The sequence below is a fragment of the Bubalus kerabau genome, chromosome 6 (genome assembly GCF_029407905.1).
Source record: "Bubalus kerabau isolate K-KA32 ecotype Philippines breed swamp buffalo chromosome 6, PCC_UOA_SB_1v2, whole genome shotgun sequence".
NCBI lineage: Eukaryota > Metazoa > Chordata > Mammalia > Artiodactyla > Bovidae > Bubalus > Bubalus kerabau.
The window spans coordinates 81,945,800-81,969,752 of NC_073629.1; the positions used below are offsets into that span (position 1 = coordinate 81,945,800).

At 41.9% G+C, this 23,953-nt stretch overlaps 1 protein-coding gene across 1 annotated transcript in view; it reads right to left on the bottom strand.

Moving 5' to 3' along the window:
- The window catches only part of ROR1 (receptor tyrosine kinase like orphan receptor 1), a 466,632-nt gene that overhangs the window by 196,754 nt on the left and 245,925 nt on the right, over positions 1-23,953 (bottom strand). The window contains exon 2 of the mRNA XM_055585619.1: positions 5,558-5,629. Coding sequence (XP_055441594.1) covers positions 5,558-5,629 — 72 coding nt within the window. The remainder of the gene's footprint in view (positions 1-5,557; positions 5,630-23,953) is intronic.

A 23,953-nucleotide genomic window follows, 5' to 3' on the forward strand; every position in this document is an offset into this window, starting at 1 on the left:
AGCTGAGGCTCCCTCCCTTTCTGTTACCTACGGGTGCAATTTCCAGTGCTTTCTCCAAAAGAAACATTTGGCTTTCTATAGAGAACCTCTGAGACCTCACGTGACTGAAAATGGAAGAGGGGAAAGAGGCCCTCCTCACGCCCCACCCCAAAACCCCCATGGGGAAGCTGAGGTTAGGCCCCTGTAGATCGATTTATTTTAGGAGGCACTTGGTTCTGAAGCATTTGTTTCAGAAATTACCCCTGTGCCCCATCAATAGTAGCTTTCAACAGCTCTTCCTGGGTGGCCTTGTCTCTTTTAAATTTCATTTCCTGTTGGAAAGGATAAACAGGTAACTGTTTAATGCCACTGACTGGACTCATTTAACAGAAAACCAGGATCAGCATGAAGCTGGGGAACCAGAGTGGGACTGATGGGTGAAACAGAGCTGAGAAGCCAATCTGGGATTACAAGTGAATAGAGCAGGTCGATGAACAGAAAGGCATTAGAGAATACAAAGTGACAGACTTTTATTTTACTTCTTCTCCATGTAAGGGCAATTGTCCCACTGGAGGAGGGAATATGAATGCAAGGGAGATAGCGTAATCAGCTGCCATTTTGGGCATGGCTCCCTGGACTTGGCCTGGAGGCCTTGGTGGGAATCCTGGCACTACCACTCATCAGCTTTGCCCTTCAGCCAAGTTCTTTAACCCCCCTTGAGCCTCAGATGCCTGTCTGTTCTACTGCATAGGATGCTGTGAATTCAAATGATGCCTTCACATGCTTGGCAAGCACCCCACCCCTAGTAGGAATTCACACATAATAACTATAAATTGGCACAGATGGTGTTGGAACCCATACAATTTAACACATGTTTTCCACTACACACCAGGCACTGTGTTGGGCAATAAGAGCTGCCAAAGGATAAGAGAGCCCTGACTTTAAAAGAGATGGGCACAGAATTGATGATGTCAATACAGCCTGGTAAGGATTTGCAGCAAAACAGATATGGGGCGATGTGGTACCCCACATTAAATGTTTTGAGGTATTGTTGATAGCATGGTCAATGGGGTCAATGAAAGGACTCATAATTGTCTATTTCTCCCTCTAGAAGGCAAAGTCCACCAAGGCCGGAATGTTGTCTTAGTGTCTGTCTAAGCACTGTGGGGAAAAGTGGGTGAGGGAATAGCTAAGGTGATGTTCTAATCTCTGAACTACCATATTATCTTGAATCTATCTTTCAGTTCACCACTTCTCTCTACAGCTGAGTACATCTACTGTTTAACCCATTTTATGAATTTTTAATTTCTATAACTCTATTTTTAAATTACAGAATTTCTATTTAATTCATGTAAAATGTCTACTTTTCGGTCATCTTACCCTGTACTTGCCCTATGGTTTCTATTTCCTCTTTTACCAGAAAACATGTTAAACATACTTACTGTCTCAAATTGATCTATTGCTTGTAGTTTCTAAGATAGGAACTTCTCCATGTCTTTTGTCTGACTCTCACTAATGGTGGCTTTTTTCCTCTCTTCTACACACTAAAATATTTAAAAGTACACTTAACATCAGGAGTTTTGTTGTTTTGTGGTTTTGAGTTTTTAAATTTTGTTTTTTGTGGTAAACCCATGCAACATAAAAATGTTGAGACATTTTTATGACTTGGCTTTAGGCTGCCCTTCTCAGGATCTCATAGTTTAATCAATTCCAGACACAGTTTTTACATTATCTTCTTGGTTTGTGGCTTGTGCACTATAAGAGAAGTATCCCAACCCCATACCCATGTAGAGCATAGGCTGGGGTTTTAATTTTTTTGAGGGTGATCCCAGCGGCCCAGCATATTTGACAGACTTCCCTATTCAATCTTCGGCAGAAATTCCCTTATTTCATGTTAAGGCCCTTCATTCTTCATTGACAGCCTTGGTAAGGAGTTTGTTTCCTATTGCCTCAGCTCTCATCCCCATAGGATTCTGAAATGCTAGCCCCCTAAGAATCATACATATTTCCCATGTTTTCACAGGACCTTTTGTTTCATTCCTTCCCACTGATCACTGCTTGCTCTTCATTTCAGGCACCTGGGGATTTCTCCTTTCTGCACACCAGCCTGGTGATGGATTTTTTCCCCCTTGTATATTTACACTAACATCTCTCTGTGATTGGAAGGAATGTCCCTTGACAACTCTATCCGACTAGAAAGATTTTATTATGCCTTTAGATACTAGTCTTTCTCTCTCAGCCCTGAGATGGACAGAAACCTTGGTCTGATTCATCTTTTGATCCTGATTCTTCAGACTATGCCCAGATCAGAGTAGGAAGCAGTACAGATTTCATCATTCAATGAACAAACGAATCAATCGTCTTTCACTTACACTCTCAATGGGAAGTAGAGATCATACACTAAATATCTTCTAGAGAAAGAAGACATCAAGAAGCCCTGGAAAGTCATTCATGCTCTCTGGGAGGCCATGCTAACTAATCAAAGGAGTTCGGCCACTGCCTTAGTTTCACCCTTTGACCAGTAGGTTCTCTACTCTTGATAGTACTTCTTTCTTGAAGGGCTGTTGCTGCTACTGCTGCTGCTGCTAAGTTGCTTCAGTCGTGTCTGACTCTGTGCAACCCCATAGATGGCAGCCCACCAGGCTCCCCTGTCCCTGGGATTCTCCAGGCAAGAACACTGGAGTGGATTGCCATTTCCTTCTCCAACGCATGAAAGTGAAAAGTGAAAGTGAAGCCGCTCAGTCGTGTCTGACTCTTAGTGACCTCATGGACTGCAGCCTACCAGGCTCCTCCGTCCATGGGATTTTCCAGGCAAGAGTACTGGAATGGGGTGCCATTGCCTTCTCTGAATTATAGTGCTAGTCTGCTAGAAATTCATAGTCTGGAAGGCTAGGTTCTTACTGGTAGCTTTGTTGCCTTTTTAGCACATACTGATGTCCTTCTGGGGCTTCCCAGGTAGCTCAGTGGTAAAGAATCCACCTGCCAATGCAGAAGATGCAAGAGACATGGGTTCGATTCCTGGGTCAGGAAGATCCTCCGGAGCAGGAAATGGCAACTCACTCCAATATTCTTGCCTGGAAATTTTCATGGACAAGGAGCCTGGCAGGCTACTGTGCATGGGGTTGCAAAGAGTCAGACACGACTGAGCACACACACATTATGTCCTTCTAGAGCCATAACTGGAACTTGATCAGCAACATGTAATGTGCAAAGATATATACTCTTTTCTGTTGGTTCCATAAAGAGCTTGCCAAGTAAATTCACATACTCAAAAGCCCCTGGCATAGTGCTTAGCACGGAGTAGGCACATTTAGTGCACTTATTTCTTCTTTTCCATTAAAAATATCCACAAATATTTGTTGAAAATCTATTGCCGCCTAAGCACTATGCTTGGTGCTGAAGATGGAGAGGTGTAACATATTTTACACCTCTGTTTTAATTCTTACTTAGAAAAAGAATGTCCAGGGACTTCCTTGGTGATCCTATGGTTAAGAATCTGCCTTGCAATGCAGGGGATGTGTGTTTGATTCCTGGTCAGGGAACTAAAATCCCACATGCCATGAAGCAACTAAGCCCATTCATCACAACTAAGGAGCCAGTGTGTCATAACTAAGACCTGACACAGCCAAATAAATAAATATTTTTTAAAAGAAAAAGAATGTCCGCATCAAATTTGACAATAAAAATTACCCCAAATGTCCTCTGATCTAAGGTGAAAAGACATCTCATCTCATCCTGCCACTCTAAAATGCCTAAAAAGTATAACCAGCAAACTAAATTTGCCTATTATTGTTTTATAAAGTAACAGTCTCTTTCCTTAGGGAGGAAATCCAACTCCCATTGAATACATGAGCAGACAAAGGAGAACTGATCATAAAAGGCAATTTTTGACAGTGACTTTTGAGCTCCTTTCATCACTATAATTCCAGAACCTAGAATCACACCTGAATTAAATTAGAAACTTGATAAGACTGTTAAATGTGAGTATTCTTGCACATATATATGGATATAGCCCATCCATATATTTGACTCTAGATATAGTAAGACTCACTCATCATTCCACACATATTTATTGAGAATTTCTTATGAATGAGAGTATGTACTAGATTTTTTTATAGAGACAGGAGAAAGAAAAAAAAGAACAAAATAGATATCCTACCTACAAGGAATTTCCAGGTGTAAGGGCAAGATTGACAATTATGTAAATCACCATGATATAACACAGAAAATGCTAAGAGATGAACATAAGAAAAGACTATGGGGTTCCAGTACTCTTGCCTGGAAAATCCCATGGATGGAGGAGCCTGGAAGCCTGCAGTCCATGGGGTTGCTGAGGGTTGGACAGCAACTTCACTTTCACTTTTCACTTTCATGCATTGGAGAAAGAAATGGCAACCCGCTCCAGTGTTCTTGCCTGGAGAATCCCAGGGATGGGCGAGCCTGGTGGGCTACCGTCTATGGGGTTGCACAGAGTCGGACACAACTGACGTGACAGCAGCAGCAGCAGCAGCATGGGGTTCCTTCCAGAACGGTTACTTCCTGCTGAGGGATTAGATAGGACTGTGGCTACACGCTCAAACTTAAGTAATGTATTACCTGGTGGCTCAGATGGTAAAGAATCCATCTGCAATGTGGGAGACCTGGGTTCGATCCCTGGGTTGGGAAGATCCCTGGAGGAGGGCATGGTGACCCTATCCAGTATTCTTGCCCAGAGAATCCCTAAGGACAGAAGAGCCTGGTGGGCTACAGTCTATGGGATCACAAAGAGTTGGATATGACTGAGCGACTAAGCCCAGTAGAGGGAGAGAGTGGGGACTGGCAAGGAAGGAAGGGCAACTCAGATGGAAAGAACAGCTTAGACAAAAGGCAGAAGCAGAAAAGCACAGGATATAGACAATGAAACAGAAAGTTGGCTGGAGATGCATAAAAGAGCAGTCTAAAGAGAAATAAGCTAGAAAGGTAGGATGAGCCAATTGCAGGGGGTTTGAACATGGCCTGATTTATCTTCCAGGACATAGGATCTCTATAGAGTAGCCAGTGCTTAGCATATGGTGGGGCTTAATTAATGCTACAACAGCCGCATAGCAGGAGCCTGTTCTCCAGCTGCACACAGGAAGTGGCCATCTGTACACACAGGCAATTACAAACCTTCCAGATACTCTGCCCTGAACCCTGCAAGCACATCAAATACTCACTGTAAAAGGTCACCCAACAAACATCTCTGATCAATCCTGGCTCAGGCAGAATCAAATCCTCTAAATAAGATCCACTGGATGCAGTGTCAGGAAGGTCAGAAACTACCCTTTTTCACATCTTGAAGCATTTTTACCATGTGGAACTCTTTAGAAGAAGAAGGGAAAGGAAAGAGAGAGGCAAAAAAAAACCTCTCCAGAAATAATAGAATTCCAAGTAATTAAATGTTAACTGATCACAAAGTTAACAGGGGATTTATTTTGGCCCCTGCCTCCTCCTGGTGATCTAAAAAGCAGTTGATTTCAAGGACAGCCATGCCAGGATTAAACCTGGCGTTTCACGCCTCCCCTCCTCCCCTTCCGCCCTGCATGTCCCCACTGTGTACCTTTGTCGAGCTCACTTGAAATGTTCCATGATGAGGTAGGCACTAACTCAGCAGTGACTGACAACTCTGTTTCTGAAAAGAAAGAGAAGGGAGGGGAGAAAGACAAGGGCAATATTAAATATAGTAACTTATGGGCTGTTAGAAGCATTACAGGAGATTTCCAAAGGCCCTGCCTTCCGAGAGAGACCACGCAGTCCCATAGCTTATTAAACTTAAATGTCTGCTCAGCCTGCCAGGCAGAGGCGCCTGTATTATAGAGGCTATCCAGACAAACATACTGGAGGCCAGATTTGAGGATTTTTTCCTTTAAAACACAGGCTTGAAAATTAAATACAAATATTTCATTGACAAAAAACCAAACCTGCAGAAATGACCAAACATGATCAAATACAAACTCTTCCTTTTCTTGTTGAAAGACCAGTCTTACGTTAATAAAGTCAACAGTCTTTCCATGAAACATGAGATCAACATTGCTCCTGATGCTGGTTTCATTTGTGTTTGTGAATTCATAGCATTTCTCTTAATAGACAAATTGGTTTCTTTATATTGAAACCTTCAGTCAAGACAAATGGAAGCTAAGGATTTGAATATGGAGAGTAATTTGTGGTAACCAAAATTCAAAGATAACTTTAAAGACCACCATAAATTAAAGCAAACATGCAAATCCAAAATATTAAGGACATGATACACTATGAAAATTTTAAAACTCTTTATGATATCCTGTAGTACACAAACAATGCTTTTATTTTTGAATATTTAACCCATGACACATCCTACTAGCACATTTTAATAGGATTGCATTAATCTCCCCTTAGGCCATGTACACACACACACACACACACACGTATTACAGAGCTTTTGTGCTAGGCAGGATCTCAGAGAGCCCAGAGACTGGGTCATTAGATCTACGGCACCCATGCTATCACATCCCCTTTCCTCAGATATCATTGATCAATTATGGATCCTTTTGCCTATAAACCTGGGATCTGCCTTACAGCCTTTCAACGTGGTTCTTTTAGGTGGCCGCTGAAAATGGATCTGTGTTAGATTGCAAGGCAGAGGAAGAACTAGTATGTAGACCTAGGTCTGGCTGGCTCTACCAGCCACACACCTCCTGGCAGCGCAGGCTGCCCAGTTGTCAAGTCTGAAACCTGACTTGTTCTTCACCTTACTTCTCTCTGGCTTTACCCTTTCACCAAGATAAGCACACTTCTACATTTCCTTATTTGCTGATGGAGGCCATCTGCCACATGGCCATAGAGGCCGCATGCCGTCATCAGTGAGCTTTGCCAAGGACAGGATGTTTACCCACGGAGACCTTGCAGAGGCCACTTCTAGCTTGTCTACTGAGTCTCTAATCAACCTGCCGTGCACAGCAGAGACAAAGGGGTTGTTTGGTTTGTACACACCTTCTTGGCTTTCTTCTTCCCCTGTCCAGGTGGGAAAGAAAACAGGTGGGAAAGAAAGTAGACAAGTCACACAAAACCTACCCACCCCAAAAGGCCCCGGTCACCTCCCACATCCTGAGCCAACAACAGCATGCATTCTTTTCAGGGGAACCGAAGTCAGATGGGCAGTATGGCTGGGATCTCACAGCAAACAGAATTCCAAAATATGAAGCCAAAAAGGAAAATTTGCCCAAGTAAGAAAACTGCGTAACAGAAAACCACAGGGGAAGGCAGTTCTCCTGTTATCAACCACTTGTCCTAGAAATGGGTGTTTCATGCAGGTGATTTTACCAGGAAGTGCTAATTGTCTACATTCTAGAGCCCTCCACGTGTGACTCCAACCACAACTCCACTCTGAGCCCCCTGCTGCTGCCACCCACTTTGGCTCTTTGAATAAAGGCCCCTTGTTTGCAGTATTTTGGACTATTGTGGTTCCTCTTATAAAAAGGCTCATCAAGCACTCCAGTACCCAGACTTCAGGGAGCTTGGGAATAGAAGCATGGCAGCCACGGCGGCCACTCAGGCAAAGCAGCAAAGGGTGGGGAAGTGGTGGGATTAAGACAGATCTTGACAGCATTTACATTCAATATTTTCATAGCTTCATCTTACTGCTGCTCACAGCTAAATTGCCAGAAACATAGGTTTCATTTTACAGTATTAATTTTATAGAAAGTTAGCTATATGTCATTTGGTTTTTCTAGCCTGAATTTGAATTGCTGATTGAATATAATTTGAGACTGATGACAAATGAATAGATTCTTGGCACTGCTAACAGTAAAACTGTTCCCCCACGTGTCCCTGGACACTAATTACCACTCAGTTCTTGCGCTACAGAAAAGATAATTTCAATTCATAACCTCATTAATTGATTGTGATGATTCTGAGGAATTTTGTCCTCAGCTTCAAGATCTATTCCTTGAGATAACCACATGTTCAGCTCTTCAGATAAAATGATAATAAAAACAGATAAAATAGTTTTAAATACGAATATTCTCCCTGACAAATTTATCTTCTTAGGCTAGTTTTTTTTTTTTTAAAGTAAGGCTGGATTATTTAATGTGAAAAGTTTAATGTTAGTAATTGTCCCTCACAAAAATGATGTTTAATAAGCTTCCCCCTCACCTCCTGAAAAGAAGACTGAATCTTAAGTGAGAAAAATTGAGCACATCTTGATTTAAGCAGCCTCGATTCCAAGGTCAGCAGCAGCCTTAGAGAGAAGTGACCACCAGTCTTGACCCTACGGGACCTCCAGTGATGGATTCAGTTCCTCTCTTACTCTCTTTACTGTGGCAAAAGGATGAGATATTTAATACCAGACTAGCAGCCTCTCTTTGCGTAACATCACTGTGATAATAGCAAATTTGTCCATGCCAACGAGGAGACAGTAGAATTTTTAATGCAAATGCACACCTACATTAAAATGCTAATTTCTGCCACTTATTAATGTTGTGATCAGGACCAAGTTACTTAACATCTTTTGACCACTATTTCCTCATCTGGAAAATGGGGACAATACAAGCCATCTCATAGGAAATGTGGTAAGGACTAGAGTAGATTATCAACCAAAAGGGTCCTGAACCCAAGAGGGTGTCCAGCATAGAGTGGATATTTAAGATCTTTTGTGCCTTTCCCTCTGTCTAGAAAGGCAGATGAACATACTCTGCATGGATATACTCCAGTTTAGTGGCTGTGTCACTGTCTCAGTTTGAAATAACACATTTGCTGTACTTTAAGAAAGACTCTATTTTGCATGCCTTGCTAATCCAAGATGATCTTTTCATTTTGTGAGGTTTTCCTGAATCAGTCACCAGTTCTCTTAGAACATAAGTGTTTTTATGTGGTTTTATCCAATTTAGGCAAATCCAGCATGTTTGAGAAAACTCCAACCCTTATCTTTCCTGACCTCTGCAGGAGGGCAAGCCATTCTTCTCCAGAGTTGATCAATAGGAGCTATTATCTTTGCAGTTTCACTGATGAGTGACTTTTTGGCACTGATTCTGCAAACCATAAGGTTTTGGTATTTAAGCCTGAACAGTGGGAGTGTTATTTGGAGCAAAGGAAAAAAAAAATAAGCCTTGAATCCTTCTCATTGATAAAAGCCTGTGCTCTCCACAAGGATTACTGGTTCATCTCAGCAGTTGGCAGGGAGCGACCCCATGTTCACAGGATGCACAAGCTCTTCCAAGAAGCCCCCAGCCATGCCACATCCTGTATCCTGATCCAGTGACAAGTTGAGGTTACACAGGCACAAACCAGCATTCTCATGAGACTGGTGGCCAGCCCAGTGGTCACAAAGGCCAAGAGTGAGGGAACAAGTGGCTATCCAAGGGCTTTTTCTGGCCAGTAACACTGAGTTTACAATATGATAGCTGGGTGGGCCTTAGAGGCCAAAGACTTATTTAGCAAGCTATGTGTTTTGTTTCTTGCAGGTTTTTTGCTGCTTGTGTGTCACACTTTAATAACCAACCACTCTGGGGCTTCCCCCTGCCCAGAGTTAACAAATTTATAACTTTTTGAAAGGGGTACACATTTTAATGTGACAATCCATATGTGGGTCCTTCTCTCCTTAGATATAAAACTGAAGTGTCATGCAGTGTTATTTTCAGTATTCTAATTTCTTACAAGTTCAACTAGGTCATGACTCAAGCCTAAGGATTTCTGGAAGTATCCTTACAGGGAACCTTGGAGGATTTGCAGTTACAAAGACAAGAGACCCAGGCAATAGCTCCATCTTCAACAGGAACAATTGCACATTTCTCTGCGTTACATATTCAGGTGTATGGAAAAGGCACCAATGCTTTAAACAAAAGATATTTTAATCCTCTTATCTGATACAACTTCCTCATCTGACAGATGAAGCAAATTAGGCCCATAGCAGTCTAGAGACTTGGCCAAAATCACAGTTCTAAGACAGATACAGCCTTAGAAATGGCTTGGGAATAAATGCATGCTTCAATAAAATAAATTTTAAAAACAGAAATAAATGCATACTGCCTTCTCATTGCTCTCCATCTTCCCTTGACTGTGCCTGTAAGAATGATAAGTCTCCTTAAAAACTGAGTTTAGAGAGATGCACAGGTCACACAAAAGGGGCACGCTGTCTTCTGCGGTAAAAGAAGGCTTCTGTTTGTGATCATTTGGGGGAAAAAGGTGGGAAGGAGACCTCAAAATCTCTGGTATGAAGTGCCAGTTTACACACAACATTCTTGGCCTTGATTGCTTCCTCCCACCAGCGCCTCAGTGGAGAAGCCCACAGCCAGGTGTGTCAGCTTCACCAAAGGAAAGTCACAATCTGCTCTCCTCAGAAGGGCAGGCAGGCCACATCCCCCAACAGCTCCGGGGGTTAGTCAGCCTGAGCATTACTCCAGCCCTCAGTTCACAATCATCCCGCATCTAGGGTCCTGCACGAGGGGCCCCTCCACTCTGGGAGAGGAAAGTCAGAGTCTCCCTCACCCAGTGTGGGATACGCAGGGGTGGAGAGCTACTATGCTCAGTGTCTACAATGACCTAATCCTCAGTGACCTTAAATTTGGATGTCTAATGCAATCTTCAAAACAAGTTACCAGTACAGTCACAAAGAAAGAAGGCACAATCCTGCAGCCTTAAACTGTTCCAATACCCATCGATACCATCTACACATTTTTAATAAAATCTATAAAAACCTCGTAAACGGCACAATTATGGCTCGTGTGGCAGTCATTAATCTGTTGAAGAGAAATTTAAAATATACCAAATTCTGTAGTATTATTCATATTTTTATACATAGAGAATTTCAAAAACAAAAAAAAGTTGTCCAGGACAGTTGTCCACTGTCCTCTCTGTCTGAGAAGCTGACATTCAAGAGATCTTCTCAACAATTCCATAAGGTAGGCACCGTTATGAACTTCATTCCAAGATTGGAAAGCCTGAGGTAGAAAATCAGGGCACCTGTCTACTCAGGGTGCTGGGGAGGGGTGGGAATTGTGGTCAAACCCAGGAAGTCTGACGGCAGAGCTAGCGTCTCCAATTATGCCAAAACAGGGGGCAGGTAATGCCAAAAGACATAACCGCTTGCTCTCTAGCTTAAGCCTTCTTCTGCTCCAGAGGACCACTGTGAACTCTAAGTTCATTAGAACTTAGTTTGACAAGCAGTACCAGAGGCCACACTCCTCCCCATCAATGCTTGGCTGCCTAATTCTAAAACCCCCCAAGGTGGTGAGAGACACAGAGGGAAGAGAGAAGATACTTTCTGAGTCACACTTAAATGCCTTTTTTCCTTTGGAAATATTATTTCCTTCTTTAAATCTGTTGAATTAATACTATGGATCATATGTAGTTCTTGTATTTAAAGGAATTATGTTACACAAAGCACCATAATGATACACATCTTCTTCAAAATGAATTCACATATTTTTGAAAATTACCTTACTTAAAAACTACCATAGTTGGGGTCTCTTCCATGGAACTCTAGAGATTCATTCACTCATTCATCCATTCATTCAATACAAGTAACACTTTCTAGGTATAAGAACCGGAATTTAAAAGCTTGACCTGGTCCATAGCATTTTTCAAACTTACAGTCTATTGGGAGGGAAGTGCTGTATGCTAAGTCATTTCAGTCATGTCCGACTCTTCATGACCACATGGACTGTAGCCCACCAGGCTCATCTTTCTATGGGATTCTCCAGGCAAGAATACTGGAGTGGGTGGCCATTTCCTTCTCTGGGGATCCTACTGACCCAGGGATCGAACCTGCACCTCTTACATCTCCTGAACTGGCAGGCATGTTCTTTACCACAGAAATGGACAGATAGGGACTCCTCTTCCCACAAGTCATTACCCACACCCCCAGTACAACTAAAAACTGAAGAGTACTGAGTAAAATACCACAAGAAAAAATATAATGTACAGCTGATAACTGAAAGGAAGGGACATTCTCAGGTGTCAAAAAAGAAGAAAACAGTTCAGTAGAAGCTGATGGAGAAGATACCTATAAACACAGGTCCCTCAGGCTAGGGGCTGCATTAGCAATACTCATTGTCCAACCTGTGGCCAGAGGGAGATCTGTGTTCTTGCCTAAAGCCTTTATGAGAGCCTGGGAGATCTCCCCACTCTGAGGGAGGGGCTTGAAATACTTCTACCAATAGCCAGAGAAGTTGCTAGGGCACTTGAGTCCACCTGGGACTTGGCTAGGATAGGGAAAAATGTCCCCACAAGAAATCAAATGGGTGTGTAAAGACCAAAGAGGTCACATGTACCTTTTACCCAGTTTCTCTCCAATTAAACTTATGTATTCTGTTCAGTTCAGTTCTGTTTAGTCACTCAGTCATGTCTAATTCTGTGACCCCATGGACTGCAGCATGCCAGGCTTCCCTGTCCATCACCAACTCCCGGAGCTTACTCAAATACATGTCCATTGAGTCAGTGATACCATCCAATCATCTCATCCTCTGTCATAACCTTCTCCTCCTGCCTTCAATCTTTCCCAGCATCAGGGTCTTTTCCAATGAGCCAGTTCTTCACATCAGGTGGCTAAAGGATTGGAGTTTCAGTTTCAGCATCAGTCCTTCCAATGAATATTAAGGACTGATTTCCTTTAGGATGGACTGGTTGGATCTCCTTGCAGTCAAAGGGACTCTCAAGAGTCTTCTCCAACAGCACAATTCAACAGCATAAATTCTTTGGTGCTCAGCTTTCTTTATAGTTCTACTCTCACATCCTTACATGACAACTGGGGAAACCACAGCCTTGACTAGATGGACCTTTGTTGGCAAAGTAATATCTATGCTTTTTAATATGCTGTCTAGGTTGGTCATAACTTTTCTTCCAAGGAGCAAGCCTCTTTTAATTTCACGGCTGCAGTCACCATCCTCAGTGATTTTGGAGCCCCGAAAGATAAAGTCTGTCACTGTTTCCATTGTTTCCCCATCCATTTACCATGAAGTGATGGGACTGGAGGCCATGATCTTAGTTTTCTGAATGTTTAGTTTTAAGCCAACGTTTTCACTCTCCCCTTTCAATTTTATCAAGAGGGTCTTTAGTTCTTCTTCATTTTCTGCCATAAGGGTGGTGTTATCTGCATATCTGAGGTTACTGATATTTCTCCCTGCCATCTTGATTCCAGCTTGTGCTTCATCCAGCTCAGCGTTTCTCATGATGTACTCTGCATATAAGTTAAATAAGCAGGGTGACAATATACAGCCTTGATGTACTGCTTTCCCTATTTGGAACCAGTCTGTCGCTCCATGTCCAGTTCTAACTGTTGCTTCTTGACCTGAATACAGATTTCTCAGGAGGCAGGTAAGGTGGTCTGGTATTCCCATCTCTTGAAGAGTTTCCCACAGTTTGTTGTGATCTACACAGTCAAAGGATTTGGTATAGTCAATAAAGCAGAAGTAGATGTTTCTCTGGAACTCTCTTCTTTTTTGATGATTCAATGGATGTTGGCAATTTGATCTCTGGTTCCTCTGCCTTTTCTAAATTCAGTTTGAACATCTGGAAGTTCATGGTTCACATACTTTTGAAGCCTGGCTTGGAGAATTTTGAGCATTACTTTGCCTGCGTGGGAGATGAGTGCAATTGTGTGGTAGTTAGAACATTCTTTGGCATTGCCTTTCTTTGGGATTGGAATGAAAACTGACCTTTTCCAGTCCTGTGGCCACTGCTGAGTTTTCCAAATTTCCTGGCATATTGAGTGTAGCACTTTCACAGCATCGTCTTTTAGGATTTGAAATAGTTCAACTGGAATTCCATCACCTCCACTAACTTTGTTCATAGTGATGCTTCCTAAGGCCCATTTGACTTCACATTCCAGGATGTCTGGCTCTAGGTGAATGACCACAACATAGTGATTATCTGGGTCATGAAGATCTTTTTTGTACAGTTCTTCTGTGTATTCTTGCCACCTCTTCTTAATATCTTCTGCTTCTGTTAGGTCCATACCATTTCTGTCCTTTATTGAGCCCATCTTTGCATGAAATGTTCCCTTGGTATCTCTAATTTTCTTGAAGAGATCACTAGTCTTTTCCATTCTATTGTTTTCCTCCATTTCTTTGCATTGATCACTGAGGAAGGCTTTCTTATCTCTCCTTGCTATTCTTTGGAACTCTGCATTCAGATAGGTATATCTTTCCTTTTCTCCTTTGCCTTTCACATCTTTTTTCAGCTATTTGTAAGTCCTCCTTGGACAGCCATTTTGTCCCTCTTCATTTCTTTTTCTTGGGGATGGTCTTGATTGCTGCCTCCTGTACAATGTCACAAACCTCTGTTCATAGTTCTTCAGGCACTCTATCAGATGTAATCCCTTGAATATATTTGTCATTTCTACTGTATAATCATAAGGGATTTGATTTAGGTTATACCTGAATGGTCTAGTGGTTTTCCCTATTTTCTTCAATTTCAGTCTGAATTTGGCAATAAGGAGTTCATAATCTGAGCCACAGTCAGCTCCTGGTCTTGTTTTTGCTGACTGTATAGAGCTTTTCTATCTTTGGCTGCAAAGAATATAATCAGTCTGATTTCTGTATTGACCATCTGGTGATGTCCATGTGTAGAGTCTTCTCTTGTGTTGTTGGAAGAGGGTGTTTGCCATGACCAGTGCATTCTCTTGGCAAAACTCTGTTAGCCTTTGCCCTGCTTCATTTTGTACTCCAAGGCCAAATTTGCCTGTTAATCCAGGTATCTCAACTTCCTACTTTTGCATTCCAGTCTCCTATAATGAAAAGGACATCTCTTTTGGGTATTAGTTCTAGAAGGTCCTGTAGGTCTTCTTAGAACCATTCAACTTCAGCCTCTTCAGCATTACTGGGCAGCATCATAAACTTGGATTGCTGTGAAATGAATGGTTTGCCTTGGAAACGAACAGAGATCATTCTGTCGTTTTTGAGATTGCATCCAAGTACTGCATTTCAGACTCTCTTGTTGACTGTGATGGTTACTCCATTTCTTCTAAGGGATTCCTGCCCACAGTAGTAGATATAATGATCCTCTGAGTTAAATTCACCCATTCCAGTCCATTTTAGTTTGCTGATTCCTAAAATGTTGACATTCACTCTTGCAATCTCCTGTTTGACCACTTCCAATTTGCCTTGATTCATGGACCTAACATTCCAGGTTCCTAAGCAATATTGCTCTCTACAGCATCAGACTTTACCTCCATCACCAGTTACATCCACAACTGGGTGTTGTTTTTTCTTTGGCTTCTTCTCTTCATTCTTTCGGTGTTATTTCTCCACTGATCTCCCGTAGCATATTGGGCACCTACCAAACTGGGGAGTTCATCTTTCAATGTCCTATCTTTTTGCCTTTTCATACTGTTCACGGGTTCTAAAGGCTAGAATACTGAAGTGGTTTGCTGTTCCCTTCTCCAGTGAACCACGTTTTATGTATTCATGTTTTCAAAACTTAGAATTTGGAACTTCCCTGGTGATCCAGTGGTTAAGACTCTTCACAGGGCCTGGGTTCAATCCCTAGTCAGGGAACTAGATCACAGATGACGAAACTGGAAAAAAAAGATTCTGCATGCCACAACTCAAAAGGTCATGCATGCCGCAATGAAGATCAAAGATCCTGTGTGACACAACTAAGACCCAGCATGGCCAAATAAGAAAAATAACTAAACATTTAAAAAATAAATTAAAAAACCTGGAATTTGACATTGTTACAATGTATGTGTACAGTGCTGTGTAAGTTCATTACAACTACAGACTTGTATAACTATCACTGCAATCAAGATGAAGAGCTATGTCATTACTGCAAAGATCTCCCTCGTGCTACCCCTTTAAGAGTCACCCCCCTCCCTCACTCCTAACCATTTCTAATCCCTGGCAACCACTAATCTGGTCTCCATCTCTATAATTCCTTTGTTTCAAGAATGTGATATAAACAGACTCACACAAGGCCTTGAGAGCCACCCAGTTTCTTGTGTGTATCAGTGGAGTATCCTTTTTATACTGCTGAGTAGTATTCCACAGCTCAGGTATACTACCACACTGTAACCATTCACCTTGGACATTTAGTTGTTGCCATTTTCTTCCTGTTAAAAATAAAACTGTTTCAAACACACTTGTAGCCTTTTGTGCTATTTTTTTTGCATTTTAGTAAGAGCTGGAAGAAATATCAATAACCTCAGATATGCAGATGACACCACCCTTATAGCAGAAAGTGAAAAGGAACTCAAAAGCCTCTTGATGAAACTGAAAGAGGAGAGTGAAAAAGTTGGCTTAAAGCTCAACATTCAGAAAATGAAGATCATGGCATCTGGTCCCATCACTTCATGGGAAATAGATGGGGAAACAGTGGAAACAGTGGCTGACTTTATTTTTGGGGGCTCCAAAATCACTGCAGATGGTGACTGCAGCCATGAAATTAAAAGACGCTTACTCCTTGGAAGGAAAGTTATGACCAACCTAGATAGCATATTCAAAGCAGAGACATTACTTTGCCAACAAAGGTCCATCTAGTCAAGGCTATGGTTCTTCCAGTAGTCATGTATGGATGTGAGAGTTGGACTGTGAAGAAGGCTGAGCGCCGAAGAATTGATGCTTTTGAAGTGTGGTGTTGGAGAAGACTCTTGAGAGTCCCTTGGACTGCAGGGAGATCCAACCAGTCCATTCTGAAGGAGATCGGTCCTGGGTGTTCTTTGGAAGGAATGATGCTAAAGCTGAAACTCCAGTACTTTGGCCACCTCATGAGAAGAGTTGACTCATTGGAAAAGACTCTGATGCTGGGAGGGATTGGGGGCAGGAGGAGAAGGGGACAACAGAGGATGAGATGGCTGGATGGCATCACCAACTGGATGGACGTGAGTTTGAGTGAACTCCACGAGTTGGTGATGGACAGGGAGGCCTGGCATGCTGCGATTCATGGGGTCACAAAGAGTTGGACATGACTGAACTGAACTGAACTGAAGAGGAAAATTGGATTTAGAACAAAGGGGTTGCATGCAAGAGGCAATAATAAGCAAACAAGTTAGAAAATGTGTTAAATAAGTTTGACTTAGCTCTAAACATAAATCTGTGATGAGAGGTACGATAGGGGTCATCAGAGGGTTCCAAGGCAGCAGTGAGGAATAGTACAACCTCCAGGTTGGGGACAGAAACCTGAAAAGGTCAGAATTTGTGAAAGACTATTACAGTCTGAGAGGAGGCCTGCATATTAGAAATATTACAGTACACTAAGGGACCGGCACATAAATCAACAATGTTCACTCTCAGTTGTCAAGAAGCAGCTTTCTTCAAGAAGGAAACAAATAGTGATGTCAAAATCCAAGGGCTTCTAGGTTTGTTTGTTTGTTTGCTTTCTGTAAAGAAAAAAGGAAACATCTCAACTAATCACTAGGAAGGCAGGTTCTTCCTGGGGCTAGTACAAAGTTATAAGAGAAACTTCCAGATGGCTCAAACCTTAATCTTCCCCAATGAGGAGTTCAAATGCACAGACCCAAAGTTAGCACTCCCTCATCCACCCATGGTGCCACTAGACTTCATGGATGCTTAGTGCAACAAAAGAGCTACTTTATTTCTGGCTTCAGAACAAGCTGGCAAAGACAGTTAAAAAAAAGAAGGAAGCATGTTGAAAAATGTTTAGCTTAGAAATTGGTCTTATCTTCCTAGAGAGGTTTTATTTCATTTCCTTTTGGGTGCTGCAAACACCTCAGATTTCGAATGACATCAACAAACCTCACTCTTTTCTTCTTGTTTCTACTTGACTGCTCTTCCTTATAGGCTTTTCTCCTCAAAAGCACCTCCTGGCAGTTTTTCCTTCTTATCATCCTGCTGTGTCATCTGTCTTTGACTTTTGGGGTTTGCCATTTATTTCCCCCCTTTGTATGGCCCACACACACTTTCATTTCATATTCCATCATCCTTTCTGTAATAGAAGTCTATTACTCTATAATTGTTCCTGGTCAATTCAGTCACCCACATCTCAAAAGAAACAAGGGATCCAAGGAAGATGCTTTCCTAGCTGCAATTCCATGACAGCCTGAGAATTTCATTTTTTTTTTTTTGCAAAACAAAGGAAGTCTTGGTTAAGTCCTATACGCAATGGGAAGAAAATTAAGTTGCACCGGGTGTTCCCTAAAGCCATAGTGTCAGTCAGTTCAGCCGCTCAGTCGTGTCCAACTCTTTGCGACCCCATGAATCGCAGCATGCCAGGCCTCCCTGTCCATCACCAACTCGTGGAGTTCACTCAGACTCATGTCCATCGAGTCAGTGATGCCATCCAGCCATCTCATCCTCTGTCGTCCTCTTCTCCTCCTGCCCCCAATCCCTCCCAGCATCACAGTCTTTTCCAATGAGTCAACTCTTCGCATGAGGTGGCCAAAGTACTGGAGTTTCAGCTTTAGCATCATACCTTCCAAAGAAATCCCAGGGCTGATCTCCTTCAGAATGGACTGGTTGGATCTCCTTGCAGTCCAAGGGACTCTCAAGAGTCTTCTCCAACACCACACTTCAAAAGCATCAATTCTTCGGCGCTCAGCCTTCTTCACAGTCCAACTCTCACATCCATACATGACTACTGGAAAAACAATAGCTTTGACTAGACGGACCTTTGTTGGCAAAGTAATGTCTCTGTTTTTGAATATGCTATCTAGGTTGGTCATAACTTTCCTTCCAAGGAGTAAGCATCTTTTCATTTCATGGCTGCAGTCACCATCTGCAGTGATTTTGGAGCCCCCAAAAATAAAGTCTGACACTGTTTCCCCATCTATTTCCCATGAAGTGATGGGACTAGATGCCATGATCTTCGTTTTCTGAATGTTGAGCTTTAAGCCAACTTTTTCACTCTCTACTTTCACTTACATCAAGAGGCTTTTTAGTTCCTCTTCACTTTCTGCCATAAGGGTAGTGTCATTTGCATATCTGAGGTTATTGATATTTCTCCCAGCAATCTTGATTCCAGCTTGTGTTTCTTCCAGTCCAGCATTTCTCATGATGTACTCTGCATAGAAGTTAAATAAACAGGGTGACAATATACAGCCTTAACGTACTCCTTTTCCTATTTGGAACCAGTCTGTTGCTCCATGTCCAGTTCTAACTGTTGCTTCCTGACCTGCATACAGATTTCTCAAGAGGCAGATCAGGTGGTCTGGTATTCCCATCTCTTTCAGAATTTCCCACAGTTTATTGTGATCCACACAGTCAAAGGCTTTGGCATAGTCAATAAAGCAGAAATAGATGTTTTTCTGGAACTCTCTTGCTTTTTCCATGATCCAGCGGATGTTGGCAATTTGATCTCTGGTTCCTCTGCCTTTTCTAAAACCAGCTTGAGCATCAGCATATGAACATTAGCATACAATTTAGAAAACTAGATGGCTGCAAAGGATTTCTTTAAAAACTCCTTACTTTCACCTTGAGTTTAATGTGATCATATTCACTTGTTCATTAATTCATCCATCCATTCATTCACTTGACAAATATTTACGGAGTAACTACTCTGTACCTGACCAGTCAAGTCCTATCTAGGTGCTGGAACATACTAGTGAACAAAATCGACTTGTTTTCTTCATGGAAATCACTGTGTGGTAGGGACACAGAGAAGTAAATAAAGAATTAAAACACCATATGATAAACACTATGTATGGGATGGAGATTGGCAGTGGGGAAGGGAGTTAATGAGGGTGGGGGAGGTAAAGGGGCTTGGCACAGTCTCAGAAGACCTTGTCCTGACCAAAGATTTTGGTGATGCAATTTATGGATGTGGTTTATGGAGAGCCAGATGCTTAATGGACACAAGGAGCCTGAATAATCTAATTTCCTCCTTTTAATTGAACAGGATTGACTTCTGCAAAAAGTGAACAAAGATTGAGACCTCTGCAGTGGGTATGTCTTCACTTGCCATAGTCACGTAACTGCCCTTGCCTGCAGAACTTGGCTACTAACATGAGTCTCCTATTAGAAACAGGGAACGTCTCTTCCAGCTTTAGTGATTTACCTCCAGCACTGTGCACTTCCTAAATCGATTTTTCAACCAGGAGTGGGTCTTTATCTCCTTAGCAACGTAAGTATCTGCTAGCAATGGAGGGCTAGTGTAACCTAAGAGTTTCCAAATTTCTAGTTCCTTTTACCTTTCTGCTTTATACTTGGCTCTAGAAAGAGAGAAAATAATTGTCCATTCAACATAATACTACACACAAGCTAAATAACTTCTGCTTTAGCCAGACCAATAAAAAATGGAATATATAAAACAGAATACTTGATGCGCAAATTTCATCTCCTTGAAATAGTGTAGTGCTGACGTCAATAAAATCTTTCTCATGTTTGAAGTTCAAATAAGATACCTCTGTTTCCTACCTTAAGCTATTTTAAATCACAGCAAAACAACATGCAGTTTATAGGAAAATATAATAAATCTGCTAACTCAGTGATATTCAGCTTTCTATTGAAGACAAAGACTGCAGTTTTCTTCTGATTTTCTACTTTGCAGTTTGCCCTAAATTCTACGATCTATGTGTCCTTCAGTCATCATTAAGGGTTCTTCCTTTCACTCTGATTACCTGGTAAACATCTTGAGGGCAAAGATCATGTCTCATGCTTCCTTTGTGTCCTACCTGGTTCTGACATGATCATGTAACATGCTAGATGAGAAGCACCATGGCAGAGGAACGAATGAAAGGGTTATATTGACTTCAGAATCAGACATGTTCAAATACTGAGTCTGTCCCACACTAACTTACAACCTCAGGCAAATTACTTCATACTTCTAAACCTCAGTCCTTCATATATAAAATAGGCATACTAGTAGTGAGCTTGCAGGACTGCGATGAGGATTAACTAGGAAAATATTCGAAGATGAGTTCAGTGCCCTGCAGAGTAGCAGCTATCACTGATTAGTAAAGACTATTTTATTTACCATAGATACAACTTGAGGGGTATTTAATGCAGCAATTCCCAAACCCAGCTGGGGAGCATATTAGACAAACACAGATTCTTGGACCTCCTATCCCTAAACTATTAAATCTCCCAAAGTGGGTCTTATATAACCAGTCTAGCATCGGTTCTCTACAGCCCACCAGTGTGGGGAAACTCATATAATGATATGCCTGCCAAAAAATCCAAACAACACAAAAAAGTTTAACTGAACTGAGAAGTTTAATGTAATTTAAGAATCTAAGGTAAAGGGAGTTGGCTGATTTAAACTTAATTCTTGTTTTTGTCATAAAATCTCAAAGTAGTCAGAAATCTCATCAATACTGAGAGAGCCCAGTGAATATTAACCATGGACAAAATTGGTACCACTTGAAAGTCTTTCAAAGCAAAATATTTATGTTTAATTAGAAGGTCCTCTTAATTGGTTGACCAACAATTTGGCCAACTGGACTCTTGGGAGGAAAATTATCATCCTGTGAAGAGCAGGGCAGTTTTATCTCCACCAGTATCTCCATTACATGGATCTCAATGGCTGGGCTTTTTATGTTTGTGAAGCTCTTCACCAAATAGGAAACTGGACACACTCTAAAAATGAGCAGTCCTCTGACTCTAGGCATACAACGTGGGAGGAACAAAACCCTTTTCAGCTTTGATTCTCATCCACTTAAAGCATTTACAAAGAGAAGGCCACTTTGGACACAGTTGAAAAAGCTATTAAGATTTCAAGGACCTCACAGTAATACAAGTACCTTGTATTTAGGTAGCACTTTTCCTTTCAAGAAAGCCTGTACACAGAACAGACATTAGCTCATGACTCCACATGTGAAGGATCAAGGCCCGAGATAATCATACCCTGGTTGGAGCTGAAGAAACCCAGACTCGGCCAGAGAACTAGCCTAACGTCCCCTGGCGTGCCATCAAGTGCCAAGAGAACGTAAGCACCATCTTCCTCACCCAAACCTGGCTCCACACAAGTGGTTACCCTGCTGGTGAAATCTCATCTCCAGTATTAAGGTTTGGGTTTTCTCTAATCCCCTCTAGCACACTGTTAATTCAGTCATTTCAAAGTTCCAAAGAGTGGGGAGTAAACATTTTTTTAAAAAATATTTTCAGAAAAAATCTAGTGAACGTATAATTTGTATTTTCTGCCTGTCCCTGGAAACCAACTGTTTAAGTTAATGGGATTGAGGGGTGCCTGGATTAGTGGAAATTATTTTAATCAGAGGTAAATTTAGGAGGATTACTATTATCCTACAAGATAGTAAGATGCTTTTGCTCCAGCCACATTAGCCTGGGCGTGTTGGATCTAAATGGCTGGCAATTTTCAAATACTTAATTTGCCTCAAATTGCTCCAGTTTAAAATGCTTTGCCCGTCTGCACTGGGTTTCCTGCACCATGTCGTTATTGATAGCCTGGGGAGATCAATAATTAAAATTAAATAGAGGGAAACATTAAGCAGAGCATAAGTTGGGGCCAGAATCTCTTCCCAGTGCCTCTTAATCTCTCCCTCTTCTTAGATCACATATTGTTTTATCAGTTCCTCTCTTAAGACACTTTACACTTTGTAAGGTGACCTACAATTGCTTCAGTGTTCTTTACTAAGATTTGAAGGCTTTATAGAGGCTGGAGACGAGGTCTGACTTAACTCTACATCATGCACAGCAGGAGCTGTTGACTTGTACACAATAGCAGGCACTCAACAAATGTCTTCTGAATGTGTAAGTGATATAATAGCTGCACTCCTCATACGTTATCACATTTATATGTATGAAGTAGTGGGTAGATGGAAATGGCCGCAATTCATTCCTCCCTGTACCTGCACCTTTCTGCAGTTTTTCCCATGAAGAGATACAGCCTACTTCCCCTGCTTGAATCTGAGCTGAACTTGGTGACTTGCTTTGGCTTACAAGAAGGTGTTGAGACCAGCCTGGCCCAGTTCAGACCAAAGAACCATCCAGCCAACACACTGACTCATGAGATAAATAAATGCTTGTTGCTTCTGGTCACTAAATTGGGGGATGGTTTGACTTCCCTGGTGGCTCAGATGGTAAAAGCATCTGCCTACAATGCGGGAGACCTGGGTTTGATCCCTGGGTTGGGAAGATCCCCTGGAGAAGGAAATGGCAGCCCACTCCAGTATTGTTGCCTGGAAAATCCCATGGATAGAGGAGCCTGGCAGGCTGCAGTCCATGGGGTCGCAAAGAGTCGGACACGACTGAGGGACTTCACTTTCACTTTCACTTTGTCATGTGCATTACTTGTGGGTTAGTTATAGATACCCATTTACAGATGAGAACACTGAGGCTCAATGAGGTTAAGAACTAAAGTCATAGAATGGAAAAGTCAGGATTTGAATCCAGTCTTTCTGATTCCAAAGCCCAGTCTTTCCACTAAATAAACTGACCAAATTTGAAATATTCTCATGCATCAGAAATAAGTTTGAGAAACTAAAGGCAAGAGACAAATGGGGCAGGAGTCTCCTTTCCTTGCTGTGAAGCAGGATGGAGTGCCACCCACCAAGGTAAACCTCCCTCGTCAGATAGGGTTGTGTGTGGACCCCTCATTTGATTAGACTAAAGAGATGCAAAAGTACAGGATCCTTTTACACAACAATCTACAAGGAATGATATTCACCCATTTGTAAACACAGACTCAGAGCAATTGCGATTCAAAGAATACTGACTTGGTCACTTGGTCATTCCCCTTGTGCAATATTCTTTCCTTCATTCTTTTATCAGAAAGAAAAGTAACTTTGCATGTAGTTAATTTTGTTACTCTTCTCTTCCACCATAATCTGCCATGTCTCTTTTGGTTTTCAAACCTGATGGAAATAGTTGGAATTGGTTCCCAGGTGTTGATATCTGTATCTGAAATGTAGTTCTACCTGCAGCCTTTAAGCAGCTGGGTATTTGTGGCTGCAGGCATGGGAACTTTCCACAACAGTGCAAGAGTATGCTTTGGATTTGCCAAAGAGGCCCTCTTATATGAAAAGGGAGGGCTCTCCCTCCTCCCAGAGCTGTCAAACAGCAGCATTTCAGGAGGCCTTCCTGGTCACTGGCAGTGAACAGGAACGACCAGTGCTACTGTGGACGTGATGGAT